General features: G+C 46.1%; 3 protein-coding genes across 3 annotated transcripts; 2 read left to right on the forward strand and 1 right to left on the reverse strand.

Annotated features, from left to right (window-relative positions):
• Nucleotides 1-4,639: 4,639 nt before the first annotated feature.
• On the reverse strand, nucleotides 4,640-9,760 carry BDW43DRAFT_279385 (ubiquitin-binding serine/threonine protein kinase VPS15). The gene is made up of 3 exons (XM_032042296.1): nucleotides 9,393-9,760; nucleotides 9,209-9,329; nucleotides 4,640-9,162 (listed from the first exon to the last, which is right to left on the reverse strand). The coding sequence occupies exons 1-3, from the start codon at nucleotides 9,604-9,606 to the stop codon at nucleotides 4,656-4,658; spliced, it is 4,842 nt and encodes a 1,613-aa protein (XP_031899263.1). The 5' UTR covers nucleotides 9,607-9,760; the 3' UTR covers nucleotides 4,640-4,655.
• A 501-nt stretch (nucleotides 9,761-10,261) lies between these two features.
• Nucleotides 10,262-14,100, forward strand: BDW43DRAFT_109104 (uncharacterized protein). Its single transcript, XM_032037883.1, has 16 exons — nucleotides 10,262-10,618; nucleotides 10,680-10,817; nucleotides 10,877-11,434; nucleotides 11,494-11,774; nucleotides 11,912-11,999; nucleotides 12,063-12,105; nucleotides 12,177-12,197; nucleotides 12,251-12,299; nucleotides 12,367-12,451; nucleotides 12,509-12,527; nucleotides 12,596-12,610; nucleotides 12,720-12,748; nucleotides 13,064-13,139; nucleotides 13,224-13,258; nucleotides 13,317-13,380; nucleotides 13,443-14,100. The coding sequence occupies exons 1-16, from the start codon at nucleotides 10,497-10,499 to the stop codon at nucleotides 13,875-13,877; spliced, it is 2,058 nt and encodes a 685-aa protein (XP_031899264.1). The 5' UTR covers nucleotides 10,262-10,496; the 3' UTR covers nucleotides 13,878-14,100.
• A 1,471-nt stretch (nucleotides 14,101-15,571) lies between these two features.
• BDW43DRAFT_109138 (putative C2H2 finger domain protein (Ezf)) lies at nucleotides 15,572-17,622 on the forward strand. Its single transcript, XM_032037884.1, has 3 exons — nucleotides 15,572-16,870; nucleotides 16,921-16,994; nucleotides 17,057-17,622. Exons 1-3 carry the CDS (start codon nucleotides 15,902-15,904, stop codon nucleotides 17,205-17,207), a joined length of 1,194 nt encoding a protein of 397 aa, XP_031899265.1. The 5' UTR covers nucleotides 15,572-15,901; the 3' UTR covers nucleotides 17,208-17,622.
• The last annotated feature ends 1,035 nt before the right edge of the window (nucleotides 17,623-18,657 follow it).

Below are 18,657 nucleotides of genomic sequence, written 5' to 3' on the forward strand. Positions count from 1 at the left end.
TAAGGGGTTGGGGGCCCGTTTTCATTGGAGAGTTCGGACCAGTTAGTGTCTAGACTAACTCCGTAGGGGAGAGTTATTAATCAAAGATACTTATTTTTTTTCCTTTTTCCTTTTTCTATTTTCATTTTTTTTTTAATTTTTAACTTAACGTTACTAGACGGTACTTTGCCCCGTTTGTTCGTTCCTGCGCCGGTGGAGAACTGCTAGTCAGGGACCATAAAACCGGTGTGCCCCATTTGATACGTCAACGTTACTGGAGGAGTCTTCTTTCTTGGAAGTAAGTAATGTCGTCGCTACTGAAGAAAGCCAAGATAGCGGGCGGTGGCTTATTCTTAGAATCTTGCGTACTGGAACGAAAACTTTTAATTTCGTCTTATCAAATGTCACGTCCCCAAATTCCGGTTCAATTGGATATGTGTCCGAGTTGGAGGCTCCTTGCGTTGTGCCCGTGCGGGGGTTTCAAGATGGTGTTACCTGGATACTGAAATAAGATACACGGAGTCCAGCGTTAAGTCTTTTAGGTCACGGGTACCTGAGGAGAGTGCTCTGTACGGCGCTGGCGTGTACCTGAGGTACCATAGACTTCTCTCTTAGTCCCGAGAATGATTGGACTAAAGCGGAGGCTAAAACCCCCCAACACGATGGACGGCTCGGCCTTCGCCTCTTTTCCCACGCGAGAATGGATCTTCTTCCACGAGCTTGAACCAAACACAATGGAGCACTACGGAAGTCAAAAAGGAAAGAAAAAAAGAAAAAAAAAAAAAAAATGAGATTAAACTGATAAAATTGATAAAATTGATTAGGAAATAAGGCTCCAAGGATCACAAAGATGCGATGCGGCTACTAAGTGATAAGCGGTGCGTATTTTTGGCAGCTCAGGTCGAGGTGAAACTCGGCATGCGAACCTGTTCCACTTCCAGTCCCGCCTTTTTTTTGCCTTATCTGCAAAGGCATCAATCCCTTATTTCTTTTTTCCACATTGTATCTCCTCGCTCGTCTTAGCTTGGAACGAAGATATATAATAAACGAAGTCCTCTTCATCACCGAGAATGGTAAGGAGAGACCAAATAGAGTTCACGTATCGCTTATCATCACCGTTCGAAGGTTTCCACCTACGCGATTGACTTTGGTCCGTGTTGAATAGAGCTTATTAGTATTAGGGGGTGTTTGCAATGCGGCAGGGATGGGATGCTGCTATTCACTCAGTCCAAAACGCAATGAGAGTCATGATTTCGCCAGTGGTACTCCGTACACCCTTCTTTGTGTTTGTTCTGGATACGTCTCATGGTTGTAGCCTCATTGAATATTCATCACTACCCACGGGTGGAATATTCTCGGCGGAGGTGTCAGTGGCTCCTGTGGGCAAGAGAGGCCGATCATTATTTGCAGCAATTCACTGCCGACTCTGGTATGCGTGCTGCTAGGCGTAGCGCAATGCACTTATGCAAGAAAAAGGCAGCTTCAATGTTCCAGCCAAAGTGGTCTTACTCGCTTTCTCATTATTCAGCATTCCAATTCTATATAGTGTGGTTCCGAAAACTCAATTACGAGCGAATAATCTCCAACAGTGGACATTGTATGGAAAGTTAACCTTGTTATGAATCGTTCCATTCGGAAAATTTCCCCCTGGCTCTTTGTCTTTCCCTTCGCTCTTCTGGAAGCCTTTTCTTTTTTTCCCCCTATTTTGATTGTAAGCGCTTTTTTGTCATTATTATTATCGTGTTACTAGTGTTATTTTCCCTTCTACTAATGTAATATTGTTCCCCTGTTTAATTGAATCCACTAATATGGTGCCGACGGACAAGTCAGAGACAACGCGTTCCTCTCCCCCGCTGGATCCACAGCGCCGAGTCATGGCTATCCCTACCCTAGCAAATAGGAGTCCCAACCGAATTTCTCGTCCACGATGGTTCTGTCATACCCGGCAAGCTCTCCCCGAACGCACACACTGACATTCCCCTCAAACGCAATTACGAGGTCTTTTACCTGCAGGATTAGTTCTCTTGGAAAGTGGTCTAGGATATCTACCAGAGGTTCAGATGGCCGGCCATCGCAGAACATTATCAGACGAACCGAACCGTCCCGATCAACCGATCGATCATGACATGACATCTTTGCAGCACTAGCAAGTAACTGACCGCTATTTTTATATTAACTATCGAAGCCACTATTAATTCGGAGAATATATGAAGATGGGAGCCACCTGCTCTTTGTGTTTCATTTTCTTTCCCTCCCTTTTCTTGATATCGGTATTATCAACTATGGAGTTACCGGTAATAAATAACAAATATGGAGTCCACTTCAACGACGGCAATCTCGGTACGGGTTTTCTGGTACAGATCCAACGGCCCAAACTCTAAGGGAAACAAGTAATTTACAACAATATCCCATGGATGGAGTGTCGGCCTGATCTTTGGGTCTGATATGATAGGTGACGATATGTTCGGTAGCCAGTAGTTTATTTGAACATATCTGTAACTGTTCTTCTAGCTTACATTCATTGATATTTATTAATCAATTGTCACGCTTTAATTCCTACGCCATACGATTAGATCCGTTTTTCGGTGGAACAGACTAATCATGGGAAGTATTGGACACCACGTTGGCGAGCTCGGATGCAAGACCCTTCGGTTTGTACCTTCCTCAATGTCGATGAATATCTTATTGTATGCCACTGCCCGCTTGAATGACCTGTATAAAAAAGATAACTAACCTCCCTGAAACCCAATCCCAACGCGCAATGAGGCCAAGCAACGAAGACACAAAGCCAAATAGATTAACCAAGAAAGGCAAAGAACAAAAAGCTGTTGTCTGATCTGCTCAACGTCCCAGCAGCCCAATCTATAAGCAAACGGTATATACCACTCCTCCTTCCATTCCCCATTAATAACATACGAGGTACTACCTACGGTACGTATTCTGCTCAGAGCGACGACAACTAAACCCCACACTTACTAACCATCAACTAGTACGCCTCATTGACAAGACTACGATATTCTATAACCACCGCCTCCCTCATCCCAAGGAAAAAGTGCGATATTTACTCTGCCAGTTTGTGATCTATCCACCGTCTAGTGTTTCACCATCCACGGTGTCGGATCCACCAGGTTCAACTACTCATCTAGGTATGCCGAGACTCCGACCCCTCCAAGCGCATAGCTATATTGATCCTTGGGCCTGTATGCCGTCCAAGCTAAGAACAGTGGTGTGTGTCTTTGGCCATTTCGGTCGTTGTTCCCGTCGGATCCCGGATTTTGGAGAGGGAGGGGAGTTATCCCTCTCACATTATAGACCTAACGGGGTTTAGTACACGGGACAACAAAAGTACATAACATACCCATCACGTACTGTTATACTTAGCAGAATATCATAGTCGCGATGTATAAGCTCGCTCCAAGCTATCCGGCGAGAAACAGTAGCGTACAGTGCTACATACCTAGATGAACCTACCCGCACAAATCCAATTGACCCATATAGGAAAGTCCTTACAACACGGAAACACCCATCAGCACTTAACAGCTTTATCGATTACTCCGTGCCGTGTTAAGGTTTGCGCAATTTCCTTTTTCTTTGTTGCCAGCCGTCTGAAATGGCTCGTCAAACACCGGGTTACTTAGTTTATTGTTGTCTAAGGATGCAGGACAGCCGAACCTGTGCTCTTTTGGGTCTTTTCCTATTTCTTGGGGCCTACCTGGCACTTTTCTTTGATAATTGTGCCCTGATGACTGGGTCCTGTTCAAGAACCATTGACAAACTGAAGGCATCTATCTAGGTACTATATTTGCGTGATTTAGAGGTTCTAAGGATGTAATTATAGATCTAAATGTACACTCCAGCGCGCCAACCGACCCTCTAGAAGGATTAAACCACTGCCCAAAATACAGAGTACGGAGATAAATACACAACCTATAAGTCCGCCGCCTTACCACCAACATACACAAGAAATTGAACACGAGCAAACTAAACATCAATTACAAAAGACCAGCCCCCAGACTAACGCGATACTCTCTACCCTTCTCTACATCCAAGTCGTACACCCGCACAACATAACACAAAACAACACTAACACAAAAGCCTCCATCCCAGCAGTCCGCGATCATCCGCAGAGCCTATATCGGAATCGGGGATCTTCATTTCCGTCGGTGCCGGATGATCCGAGTTGCTCTCTCGTTAGCGCCGACAGGGAATTCGGGCGCTTTCTTGGGCCAGGGATGTTTTATGCTATCCTTTTAATATGGGCTTTGGGGAGGATATATGCTTATTTGGTAGGCTGTTTGTTTCTTGAGAGTAAATTGCGATATGCATATTTGGTATTGAGTGTACAAGAATATACATATGCGTTCTTGTTGAGTAGATTGTATTGTTAGGTGGTGTTATTGTCTCTTTGATGGTTAAGGTAATTTCCTTTTGTTCTGATAAGGGGTTGGGGAGGGAGAGGCATAGCTGGTGTTTATGGTCATGGTGATATAGAGAATTTGTGATCTATATTTTCTTCCCTTGTGAGGATCACAATATAGTATGGAAAGTACAGTCTTATTACCCGAGATATAAATTTGTAGCGTAACCATCTCGTGTCAATAAAGCTTTGGATATTCGTGATTCTACCACCATTGACACCAAGTCCTATTACTATACACAATATGAAAGCATGCCTATCATTGAAAAACGTAAACCATCCCCGCTCGGTCGACACTGATAATCATTCCATAGGGAACCCGCAGCACAGCGACATCCTGAATGAAATCCAAATGACTCTTGAGGAGCTGTTGCTGCTGTAGGCTAATTACGGTACTGCGTGGTAGTCTTCCACCCGCCCCTTTTCTGCTGTTGCTCTTTCCACCTGTTCCTGCGGTAGGGACAGCAGCACTAGCATTAGGGAGATGTTCGGAGGTCACTAAGAGGGACGGTCCCGGCTGAGACAATTCATAACGCGGCTTCCCAGCTGCTCCGCTTTCCGAAACAACGTCCAACCCGCTGACGATCGTTGATAATTCGGGCCGAGCCAAGTCCCAGAAGCGGATTTTGCGATCACATCCACCAGAAACAATAAATCCGCAGCGAGTACTGTTATCCCTTCCATCATCAGGTGAGTCATATCCAACAGCAAAAGCGCATATCCCTGAAGGTGTATTGGAGAGCGACGGTCCTGAAGCTTGCTCGACAGCTCCCGACAAGGGTCCTTCTGCAGCGAACCGGCTCAGCATCCCTTCAGGCCGGTCGCTATCGACGTGCCACGCCTCATACTCCTTAAAACCCATAAGCGTCTGTTTTGCTTTGGTATCATCGCCGTTAGGTCCTTGAGTGCCGACGCCCAGTGAATCTGTTTGATACACCTCTCGACACCGGACTTTTTCAATATCCCAGACAGTGATCTCGTTCCCGTGGCTGCCGCCACTCGACACACAGACCCATCTTCCCCTTCCCTTCGTCGGGTGTACTTGAATTCTATGGATGGCACCAGATCCAGGAAGGCCCCATGCCTTCAATCTCACTCGAAAGCGAAGATCCCAAAGGTCCAGAACGCCATGTGTGGTGCCTACCAAGAGCCAGTTATGCTTTCGATCACAACAGAATGTAGTTGGTGTTCCATGGTGAACAGGGTTCTGAAGAGAGTAGACAGGGAGCATAGTTTTCATGTCCAGCGCAAGAACTCGACATGTATTCGTCGCAATGAGGAGTGTAGACTGTGAATCGACACGAAAGTGCTCTATCCAAACTGCATACTCCGCAGTTCCGTTATCGGTCACTGGTAGCTGGTACTCGCGTACTAGTTGGAGTTTCCCGTACCGAGCCGTCTCGTTAACATTGCTATAGTCAACTTTTACTGCATGAATACTCCCATCGGTAGCACCGCTAATGAAGGTGTGTGTGTTTTCAACGAATGTCAAGGATTTAATCTTAGCTTCAACAGAGTGGCGGTATGTTTGACGAGACCTAGGTGTCAGGTTCTTCTCAAGACGGCTTGTATCCCAGATCTTGACAGAACCGTCGTCGGACGCAGTGACGAAGAACGCATGATCCGGAGCCACTACAACTCTATTCACCGCTCCACTATGCTCACCAAAGATGACAACGAGTCCACCGGTTGGTTTCCATACCTTGTTCGTCTCACTGCCGCTGGCTTTTTTGATCGGTCGCCTGGTATCTATCTCCTTAACATAAGGCCCCAGATCAAAAAGGTCCGTAGGATAATTCTCCGCGAACACATTATCAAGTAATCTAAGGATTACAGGATTACGTCCACCGTACGAATGACTGGCATGATACTGTTGCGGTTTATCCTTGAGTGCTTTTCTATCATGAGCAACGGACAAGGGAGACTGCGGCATTTCCCGATGTGATGGAACATCAACTTTGCCAAATGCATTTGCGGAGCTTGTGCTTGTCTCCGCATAAGCTTTCGCAGAGTCCTTGCGATTGAGTAGGCTTATAGCGCTGGACTTCCTTTGTACACCTGTGGATAGGCTTTTCACCACGGGATTTTCGGCTTCAGTCGGCGTCGATGAACTTTCATGTGCAGGGCTTTCTCTTCCCTCAGTAAGTCTTCGCTCGGTGTCTGAACCAGGGGGTGATAAGGGCCCTGGGCTTGGCGCAGCGCTTGGTGATGATGCTATCGGCGATGACGCAGGAGACTTGCCAGCTGCTCGAATGATGTCCAAGGTATTCTGCTTTGGAGTCGTTAGGATAGGCCCCATTTCCCTCTGCAGCTGACTTCTCGATCGTGCATGCTTTCTACGAGAATTGGGCCTGCTATCAATTGTAGTTGAAGCATCGAGAAGAGCATCGGTAATGGTATGTGGTCTGCGCTCTCCAATTTTGCTGGGTTGATCTTTGGCTGAGGAGACTCTGCGTGGTTTCACATTTTGGTTCTTGTCAAAGAAGACAGTCTGAGGAGTCACTTCATATTGCGTTAAAGTAACAACGTTGTTCAGATGAGAGTTTCCATTTTCCGGCTCCTTTGTCTGACGTGCAGAAACTCTCCATATGTATTCTTTGAGAGCAAGCAACTTGAGCTCATCATCAGAGCCCATGCCCATATTTTTCAATCTGGACAACCACTGCTCGTCCTCTTCGTTCTTAGGCTGCGAGCCCAGAGAATAGCTCAAATTTCTCTGGCTTCCCCTGGGAAATATACCATCATTGGCGCCTAGGCTGAAAGCCCCGTCTCGATTCGCCGCTTTCCAAAATATACCCTTTTCAACCTTGGCAGCCCAAATAAAGGCTAATTCGTATACATTTCTTGGAAGTGGCTTTTTCAATGCATCAAGCATATCGCCCTCTGAAAATCCTACAACGCTGAACTTAAGAAAAGGCCGCACAAGTGGTGTAAGTATAGAATATTTGTCGGCGACAGGTAGAAATTTGGTAGAGTTGACAACGAATGTCACTGCTGCTTCACGGAGCCACATGTTAGGGTGAACCAAAAAACGAACCGTAATGTGAAGGAGATCCCAGGTGGTCGATCGCTGGAAAAGGCCGAGATCAGCCATCGCAGCAAGGGATCGAAGAACCCTTTCCACGACAAACTCCTCCGGATCAGTCATTGATTGGACCATCAAAGGTAAAATATATTGTTCCAAACTTGTGCTCCCAACGTAAGCTGCAACTCCTACGACAGCTTCGAAAAAAGCACACTTCAGTATCCAATCACGGTCATTCAAGTACGTATTCAAATGGCTTAAAATGACCTCGTTGGTCTTCAGGTTGCCAAAAAAAACGCAGAGGCTGGAGACAGAACCGAGGAACGCTCGTCGAACTGAGGCATCACTGTCAGTTAAAAGGGCTTTCGTATGAGCTTCAAAATACTCAAGAAGATCGACCCTTGCAACGTCGTAAAGATTATGATAAGTAGCATCTTCGGTCCATCTGGGTTCAGAACCAGCTGGTATTAAGGTCGGCAGGCGAGTATCTGTACGTAATGCCTGTATCATATCCAAGAACCTGAGGGATGACTGTGCTAGAGATGCTATGCATGATGCATATGCGGCACGGACCAACGGGCTTGGGTTTGAGTTGGAACTGGTAACAAACGGCTGGAGCCTTGGAAAAATATATTCTGAGAAGAGATAAGCATTAACTGGAGAGACTACATGTATAATTTCCAGTAGCTGTGCAAGGGAACGTATAGCAGCCACCCTCACAGAGTCGGAGCGATCATTGAGCAGAATCATAATATAGGGAAGGATGCGGTCCAATTTTGCCTCGTCAGACAATCTCTCGGCGAAGGCAAGAAGAATGTCGCAGGCCTTGATTCGGGAAGATGCTTTTGATGTGTTGCGTAGACTGGATACAACGAGTGTCAAGAAGATGAGGACGCCATCATCTGTTTGTAGCTGAGATTTTGATCTTGATCCTTGAAGGCCATACTGAGGTAAGTCGAGTTGGACAGGGAAAGTGTTGCCAGTAAGCTTCGATGAAGTACGGCTTGAGCCATCTCTCAATGTCTTAGTAGATGCCCCCAGGAAGTAAGAGATCTTGTCAAAGTCAAGATAGACTCTCTCTATTCTGTCATCGGCTTCTCCCCTATTTGCGGATTCGGCTTCGACTTGTGCTCTGCCCGAGGAAGGGTCTGTCATGAGTGACATATACTGATGAAGAAAGCTATAAAAATACTCCGGGAAGGCTTTGTTTTTCCAAAAACTTAGGTATTCTTCTGCAGAATATCTGGATTCTGGATCGATCTGAATCATATGAAGGATTAATGCTCGAATTTCTGGGTCCTCGATCTTGGATAGCTGGCCGTGTTCTGGGCTATATTCGCCTTTCCGATATTTGTACATCTGGCTCAAGGTGAATATAGGTGATTCTAAGAACAGTTCCGCAATTACACAGCCGACGCTGAAGATATCCATAGCCCAATTGATTTGCTGAGATTCTCGCTTTTCACCAGCTTCTAGAAATCTTTCAGGTGCCAGGTAGCAGGTTCGTCGCCCCGATGTGTCGAAGTAAAAGTGGAAATCAGCAGGGTTGTCCTCCGGAAGGAATGTTAGTTTGAATGATGATGAAAAGTCCGACAGATAGACCCAATTCCAGGATGTAACCAAGACATTCTCTGTTTTGATATCGCCATGAAAGACATCGAGTGAATGACAATCCCGTAAAGCACATAATAGCTGAAAGGCAATCCATTTCTTCTCAATGTCCTCTGGGAAAGGCCGCGTACTATGTCTATTAGAGATACACCATCGACTAAAAATCCAGTACATACCTCATCCGGTCATAAAGAGAGCTGTGGATGTATTGGCGAACTAAGTAGCCGCCGGTGCCAGTTTCAAGGACCCTTTGATAGCTTAACGCATTGGGAACATCGGAAAGCAACTTGCGTTCCCCTACCCTTAGACGTTAGAACGCCTTTTAGTATTTCAGCACTTGGCAAATAAACACAAACGTACGGATTATGGCTTTAACGTATGGCTCTAGCTCCATGCTAGGGAAAGGCTTCATGATTACCTTTACAAAAACGAGTCCATTTTGCTGTCTTGCTCTGATGCTCTTCATGAATCTCCCACCACCCATGGACTTTTCATAGGTCAAGTCTGATAGCTCAGGGATATCGATCCCGGCCGAACCCGCTGAAAGGGTTGTAAGTGAATAACCTTGGCCCATGATGTTGAGATGCCTTCATCTCAGAGATCTTTCAAAACAATCGAACTCATCAGAGGGAAGACAATGGGAGCAGCTGCGCAATATATAGAGCAAACTTAGGATATCTCTTTGATAGTAGTTGGCTGTCAATACATCGGGAAAGGTAGAAGTTAACGCGTCTGAGGGGATGGTCGTTCATATGTACAAAGTCACATGATGCGGGCGGTGTGGTGTATTCAGTAAATCGTTCGTATTTTGCGGTGTGTACTGTATGTACTGTATGTCAGGGACACATTTGGATGGTATCTTATCTGAACGGATTGTGGAACGCGAGGGAAAAAGGAAAGGGTAAAAGAATAACATACCGGGCGATTATGATGAGTGATGGAGCCCAGTTATACATCTAAAACTTAACCGTTAGAAGAGTAATATCGTGCCTTTAGGAGAATAGAATGCCTGAGGCGTCATTTCTGCTCTATGCAATGGCGTATCGTAATAGCAGGAAAAGCTTATTTAACTATCAGGCTCAAGATTCCTGCCTTATCCAATCAGATGGCTGGATTTAACACACTCGGCCCGTCTCGCTGATAGCTGCCAACCCATTATGGAGCTATATTATTTCACCGTTTACGCTGTATTCTGCTCTGTAAAACTTCACCTTCCATACCCCTCGACGGCTAGAGATACCTGCAAAGCTGCCAAGTGTATTACTGCAAGGGGTATTCTTAGATACCGAGTTAAAGTTCTTCGATAGTCCTTATATCTGCTCGTTCACCAATTAACGCCAAGGTCTCCCTTTATCGGAGATACTGAACTGGTCAATAAAACGCCACATTCAGTCAACGACTACGCTTTGAGAGGTGAAAGTTACTAAACCTAGGATTCCGACAGAAAAGAAAAATTATACTGTTATGTCTTCAGTTAACCTAGGTTCTTCTGCATCGTCCCTAGAGACCCCCGACAATGATCATCTCGAAATCCCTATAATTGACGACATTGAACCGCTGGCTGATGTGGTCCGAAAGTTATATAAGTAATTTACTCATGAAATGCCTTTCCTGTATGTATCATAAAACTGACATGCGATTGTCTAGCTACCTAACCTTGACTATATTCGATGTCTCATTTACATTTGAACAGATCGGGTCTACTCCCCATGGTCATAGCCTCAGGTTGCTCATCAACTCATTAGTGGAAAGCTCGCATAACACATACATTATACCTGCACTGATGTAGGATTTCGCTTCGTGTTCTCACCCTTAGTTATATATTTTGAACTCACGCGTACTAGGATTCTGAAGTGGCAATTTGATAATGCTGCTGACTATGACTGGGGTGTAAGCGAAACCCGGGGATACGCATGTGAATATGTCGCCTGGCAGTTTGTCTGTCACCTCAATCAGCGAGAAACAATCGAATACCTACTCGAGGAGCTCATGTGGCCCGCACAGAAGGCCATAAACCTTGCCCAAGCGGAAAGAGGCGCTTCTGGCTATGCTTCTGCTGTTGGTGATCAGATAGCACCAGCTGATGATGAGAGAGCTCCTCTGCTGTTGGGTTCCTCTTCATCTCTATATCGTTTTTTCGGCGGCACAAGGCGTATAGGTAGCTCACTCGAGGACGAAAACCAAGGAACCTACGATTCTTCTCATGACGCTTACGAGCTAGAGAAGTTTTCCTTGTTTTTTGGTTTGAATGCCCTTGAGATCGCAACTATTGCTCACGCAAAGAAATTCCTTAGCCAGAAGGTCGTACAGAGAGTCATTGATCATATCTGGAAAGGGGAAATCGTTTTCTGGGATACCCTAAGTGTGCATTCGAAGAAGAAACCACACTTCTTTAATAAAAGGTAAATGATCAACGCCTATTGAAATCCGTCCTATTTATTGAAGTGCAGTTGTAATGCAGAACGGCGGATCCATATTCTCGGCTGCGGGTCCCAGTGTATCGTAAAGCGTTTGAAGCTGCTTTCTTTGTCTCTTTCTTAGTTTTATACTATGCGGTTCTCGTTGAAAGAAAAGCTACTGGCATAGGGATTTTCGAAACCCTGATGTATTTCTGGATCGCTGCCTTTGCTTATGATGAGGTGAGTGGAATGGCAGATGCGGGGATGCTCTTCTATCAGATGGATTTTTGGAAGCTCTGGAATATGGGCATCATAGGCACCGGGCTTGCCTTTGTCATTGCGAGTGAGTCATCTGTTCTCTGTGAATCTGCCTTGCCATATATTTTCCAGTTCTTTCAGCTGGACTAGGATCCTGTGCCATCGGAGCGAACGAGTCCTGACTTTGCCCCATCCTATGTGCTAACAGTAAGGAACGTCTAGGGACTATCGGATTAGCCAACGATAGTGAATACATGACGGATTTGTCATTCGATATACTTTCGTTAGAGGCACTGTTCCTGGTCCCAAGGCAAGTTTCACTAGCTAGTACATCGTTTCAGGTCTATGTTTAGAATCTGACGGTAGCAAGCAGGTTATGCTCCCTTGTTAGCCTCAATTCATATTTTGGGAGTCTGGTATGTCGGACCTGCCGACCCTGCGTTAGGAGAAGCATGTTGTGGAACGGGCTGATAACTTCTATGCATAGATACCTGTTTTGAAAGAGATGGTACCACTTTCCGGACTAGTCCGAGGGCGACGCAGCTGATTGACATGGTCTAGACAAAATCGTTTTTCCGATTTATGCCTGTTGTAGTAGTTTTGTATATTGGTATGTGGCGCTGAGGCACGCGTGAACGACGAAGATCAACTCATATGATGACATTGTGGCGCTGCAGGGTTCTTGACAACGTTCACCATGCTTGCCCGTGACCGACTTTCTCTTAGGCAAATGTCCTGGATCTTAGTGAAGGTGTTCTTTGGGTATTGCGGTGAACACCCCTGTTTTTGACCACTCCTTTCACTAACAGCGCGAGGCAGATCGAATGTGCTGGGCTTTGTGCGTTGTGTTCCGTTGGCGTAGAATTGTTCTTCAAACTAATGGTGGCTGAAATGGTTGGATAATAGGACATCGCTCACGAAGTAAGTTCAGTGCGCTAAGCGGCTGTCATGCAGTCCAAATCAAAATTGCAGGGGGTTTTAGAAAATCGGTTGGCTCTGGCGTTAAGTTGACTGACGCGCTAATTCTTAGATTTCCCCGATTTTCGGCTACGGTTTGATGTGAGTTTCCCCCTTTGATACAGAACATACTGCGCCGCATGTATGTTTCGTGAACTTGGCCGCATACTCTTTCGATCACGTTCGACTTTTGGGATGACGTTCGAGATAGTATGGCGCTATCAGACTCAGCGCCACTTGTTTACCCTCCTTTGGGTGCCCCCTTTTCCGTTATTTTTTATTTTTATTTTCTATTTTCCCTTTGTTTTAGTTTGTAGGCGCCGTTTAGGACCGGACGCCGAGAACCCCCCGATAATTGGCATGGAATTTCTAGTTACATCGCAAGAAATCATGGAAGCTGATATGCGCAAATCACAGGCTAATTTTCGTCTCGATGACGAACTTGTTACTGATCTCTTCTTTGGTCAGCTTGATGAGCATGAGTCTAGAGGGGGTACGTTCAATCTCTAGTGTGGGGCTACCCAATTTGATTCGTCCAAAGTGCTAACTTGTCTACCCAACTTTCCATCTGGCTTAGGTCATGGCTCATGCTCGAGAAGAATATCTTTTTCAGTCTGTTTTACTAATATCTACTTCGTGTTTATTAGTGGTTGCTAATTCGTAGGACTAGATTATCTATTTATGTGTTGGAAAGCAGTAATTCCCGGAGACTAACCTATTTTATGCCACCATTGGTCAGTACTGCAAGGGTGTTGTTGTTCGCTCGTGCCGCTGACAACCGGTGTTTCATCCACAGAACCTCATCCCCCTTCTCTGTATCCGCCCATTGAGGCTCTTTCTGCCCGCGGAGCACATCCGCAGGGTGCGCATTGTTCTTCTGAAAGCAACCCATCTTCCGTTTGTTGCACTTATCTGGGCTTATGAATCTAGCCGCCGCTATGTCTCGCGGCGAGATAGTCAATTCCCCCCTACAGGCACAACGCGGGGGAGCAGTCGTCCCGTATCATCGATTCAAACGGGATTGGGCCTCTCCACAACTGACATTCGTTCTCTAGGTTCTGGCAGGACCAGAAAACAACCTAACCCGGGGCCGTACCCTGGAGCGCATGGACGAAACCCGGGCCAGGCCGGGAGTGTTGACCTCGCAGAAATGATCGACGAGGTGGAACGGTTGCGCACTCAAGTGGAGCGAGTGGCAGCTACCATGGCCTTTCACCACCGAGTTCAATAATGAACGTTCGGGGGAAAAGAAAAAGATTGGGGGATAGAGAATGTGGACTGCCGGGCAAGGCGAACGGACCACTGCCATATACACACGCACAACAAACCGGTTCTATAGCCTAAAGAGTTAGCGCGAGACCCGGCCATTGACCATTTCAAAATCGGCAATGATCTAAAGTAGATTGTTATTGAACAATCTATGTTACTATGGAGTATGGCAGCCTAGATATGTGTTGTTTACTTCTTTCCTTTCTTTTGGTTTTTGTTTTCGCATTTCACTTAATTAATTTCTTTTCCTTTCTTTGTCTTTTTTTTTATTTGAATCATACATATATTCATTTTTAATTTTTATTTTGTATGGAGTAGTTGGCAGCGTACTTTCCCCCAAAGGTTAGTTGAGATGGGTGTTAATCTTGTCTCAGCTCGTATGATCTTCAACGTCTATATTATTTGTGTAACTAGATGACAGAAGAAGGTTAGTTGTTTCTATCACTGATGTAAAGGGCCATTCTATACTGATAGTCAACAGGGAAGAAATTTTTTGGATCTCAAAAAAGAGAAAAAGAAAGATGGTGACTAATTATTAAAAAAAGAACCTCAACGGTAAAAAGAACAATAGTCGACCATTATCGAGGAACAATGAATCCATGATTATGGGAAAAAAAAAAAAAAAAAACAATAGCCTGCAGAGATATCATTATTTGCTGGTCTCTGAAAGGGTCGGGTGGCCGGAGAGCCCCTCTTGCCTAAACAGGAGGATCCATCACCCTCACCATTTCATTCCTATCCTCCCTCCATAACGGACTGCGTTAGCCTCGTACCCCTCTCTCCCCTTTTTTCTCGGATCATGCGGCTGTGTTTACCAATCAGACAGAGAGACACGCACTGCTATTTCGCCAAGCAAGGTTACCAGACTGTCGGGTCGTCACTAAACCAAGTTGATGCAAGAACAGTGGGTGAAATGTGCGCTGGTGTTTGAGTGGCCAGCGGGTGATTGGGGACCTGTTCCATACGTTCCATACATACCTTACTGTACCTACCAGTTGCTCAGCAGCAGGTTGACTGATGCGGTCTTTTCTCTTCCCTTCGATCTAAGAAATCCACCCACTCACATAACACTCCATGGATATGGTTCCCTTTCCATCTTCGACTACCTCCAGTCCTACACACTACACTCCCCCTGCCTTTCACCCCCTCCCCCCACTAGTTACATTTTTTTTTTCTCATTTCCTTTCCGGCTCTGCCCTGGAGCCTACTCGGGCAAACCCACTAATCCCAAGGCCACAATGGCGGATCCCTCCAATTGTCAATCAACAATAATATTCACCACTCTTTTGCCCAACTCTACGGCAATCGCCGATACTTTGGCCTGATCACACTTTTTCGGCGCTAAGGAATTGTGCATGACTTAGCATTGTCGCGCCTATCTCAATGTTGCAGACATGGGCTGCAGACAACCTGGTCCGGCCCTTTCCCCAGCTAGACTTCCCACACCCCTACACCCTTCTTCTCTCCCTCTGAGACTCCCACCCACCGCATTCATGCGCCTCCAGCCCGACGAATCTGCCTTGCCTGACCAGGCGTCAAGGTCATTGCTTAACGGCCTTTCATCGTGTCATTGCGGCGGAACCTCCTCTCCAATTGTCATATGGCTCAGTCTATCGAGATCGCCATCAGCCATCAGCCACAGCCTATGCCTGTTCCTGACCTCATCTATCAGCCAGAATACCACTGAGTCACCAATGCTTATATAGATCAATTTTGTCCCCCTTCCTTCATCTGTGTTTCGAATTAAATATAGATCCTTCCGAACCCCCAGCTGGTCAGTTGCCAGGTAGAACCCCAACGAGCAAGAGGATAGCCACAGTGTCTTTTAACGCGACGACTACCTACATTCGCTTCATTTTATCTATTTTGCTGCTGCTTCTTTCGTTTCGCCAACGTTCCACTGTTTGGCTCCTTTCTTAATACCGACAAGATTATCTTTCTATTTGCTTTTTTCGGTTTTTCTCTCTCTTTTTCTTCTTTTTGAGCATGGAGCAGGCTCCAACCTCGTTTTCTTCGCCCTGTCCCGTCGTGCGATCGCCGCCGGATAACCACATCATGTTGGAAGCTACTCCTGCGTATTCATCCCCCATGTGTTCTACCTCGAGCTATCCGAGCAACTCGCAGTCAACCACTGGCTTAGGGATCTCCCATTGCGACATGAAGGGTCCTTCCAGCCAGTTACGGCTGCTTCCACCCGAGGCCTACCCATCGCCGGTGACAGAGTGGTCGAATCAGCTGGTGCCTCCCGAATCCCTTCTCGAAACGACGCTGGACGTTAGCCATTTTTCTCCTGGACCATGCTATGAGCCATTTGGTGGCCACTCTGATGTTTCTGTCTCACCCCTTAGCTACTACAGCCCACAAACCCTGCACGCACCCTCCAGCTACGGTTCTGCGTTTGACTTTGGAGGGGGCCCTGGCACCCTGAGTGCTCCATCCTCTCGCTTTTGGCCGAATACCCCTCATTCCGATGCTACTAGTTCCGAGATTCAAGCCCTGGTGAAGGAAGAATCTGACGAATGTTGGGACCACCACCTTTTGACAAAAGCCAGTAGTCCTGCGGGGCTTGCTACGCTGCCACAAATGTCCCAGGCGGTGGGCGACGATATTTTTCCCAATCCTCAACGCCCCGATAATGATAATGGTACTTTGGTCGAGTTGAACCCAAATGTGGGATGTTATGGGGATAACAGCCGTAAAGCCACGGCGCAAAATATGCCTATCGAGATGGTTTTTAAATTGACTAAGAGCGATAGCGAATTACCTGATGAGCAGTGCAAGATTTTATCTGCAAGCGGCCTTCAGTGCACCATCTGCGGTTCCCGGTTTACCCGACGTTCGAACTGTCGTGAACATATGAAGAGGCACGACCCAAACCTCAGGAAGTCATACCACTGCGAGTTCTGTGATCGGCCGTTTGGAAGGAGAACTGACCTTCGACGACATGTAGATAGTGTGAGAATAATTACGATTCCTTGGTGAAAGCTTTGCTGATAGAAAAACAGATTCATCATGGAATACGAAAATTCGGCTGTGAGCACTGCGGCCAGCGGTTTAGTCGACATGACACACTCTCGAGGTAAATATGTCAAGCTAGCATGGCTTTCAGAAAATGTAAGCTAACATGATTTCATGCTACAGGCACAAGACAGACGGCTGCCACCGAAAACCTCGAAATTTGGATTTCTCCAGAGAGATGGAAGCGATTCAAACATCTCAGTACCTCCCTGATCCCCCGCTCAAAGATTCTCCCGACAGAAACAAACGACGACAATCCTTACAGAAGCATTAGCTGTATGCCTGGCACAGTGACCGAGAACAACAAGTTACATATTGAGCCATTACTGCGTTGATCGCAGAATTGGCAGTTACGGTTCGACGCATGACTTCCCACTTCAGCAATGGATAATTATGTATATTTGTCTCAAACATAACGCACTCAAAGATGTGGTGGCTATCTGCTTTGACTTTATGATATGATTTTGCGAGTCGACATTTTTGGGGATCTATTCGGACCTTAGAACCGTACAATGGGCTTCCTGTTCCCTTTTGTTTTTATTTCAACTTTTTCCCGATCAAACACAGCATTTGGGGGTTTATAGAAACTAGCATTACCGCATGGCTGGTCCATGCTCAGCATGAGAATTTGAAGGATTTTGACTTCTTGAAAAATTTATTAATTCATTGTTTTCCTTCTCACTCCCTTTCTTTCTTGCTATTTCCTTTACTTCCTTTTTCTTTTCCTTTTTCCTTTTTATCCTTTTTTTGTCCTATTCCCTTCGCTTGCTGATCGGATACACTAGTCTTCGCGTCGGTTAAGGCTTCCGTGCACGAGCCGACGGCCCTAGAACCTTATAGACGCCAACGCTAGGTCCAGTTCCACACAGACACAAAACTCAAAAAGCAGTACGGATCCCGAGAGCTCATTTGTCAAGTTCAAGCGATAGTTAGCCTAGACAAGACCTAGTATTTCACCACGGAAGCTTCCCCGTACACGACCCGGGCGATCACCGAAGTATTCACTAAGTCGTCGCAGCCTAAAGTACTAGTACGGATTATTAAGACAACGGCCGAAAGGAGACAAATCTACGATTCTTATAGGCCGATCAACTACACGTGTGTCAGGGTAGAGGAGTACAACTCGCAACATGATTCCTTTCTCGAGAACTAGACTCTGCAGGGATATCAAGATCAACATGCTTATCTACTCCGGGAGTAGTCCATCTCGGAGTTTTCGGAGTACTAGTATGATGGGATCGCACTTGCAGGGATTCAATCAGGACTGTCATTTCCATTTATAGCGAAGGACAGCCGTCTGAACTCCAGGGCCGATAATTCACCCTAAAGTAGCACGGGCTGTCTTGAACGATCACGGGTGGATAAATTTCTGGAAGGACAGCTCTAAATCCTTTAGTCCTAAACAAGCGCGTCCCCGAGAAACGCTGGTAAGTGGTTACGGCTATAGCGTCTATGCTGGCCTCGGATGTTGGGGAAACCAGTAACTAGATTAGAGTATCTCCTGAATCAACCCATTCCTTCTGATATCTGCAGAGTCAAAACTGTAGTACCTAAGGTCTGATTTATAGTGTTCAATCAACAGCAAATAGACTATCCACCACTATGTTACAGGAATATAGAGATAGTACTTCCTGAATAGGAAGTTTAGGAGAGTTACTAGGTAGCTCCGGCTTTCGGACTTGAGCTTCAATCCTTGACTAGGGTGGGTAGTAAGGAATTTGTCA

The sequence above is a fragment of the Aspergillus alliaceus genome, assembly GCF_009176365.1.
Source record: "Aspergillus alliaceus strain CBS 536.65 unplaced genomic scaffold BDW43scaffold_28, whole genome shotgun sequence".
Taxonomy (NCBI): Eukaryota; Fungi; Ascomycota; class Eurotiomycetes; order Eurotiales; family Aspergillaceae; genus Aspergillus; species Aspergillus alliaceus.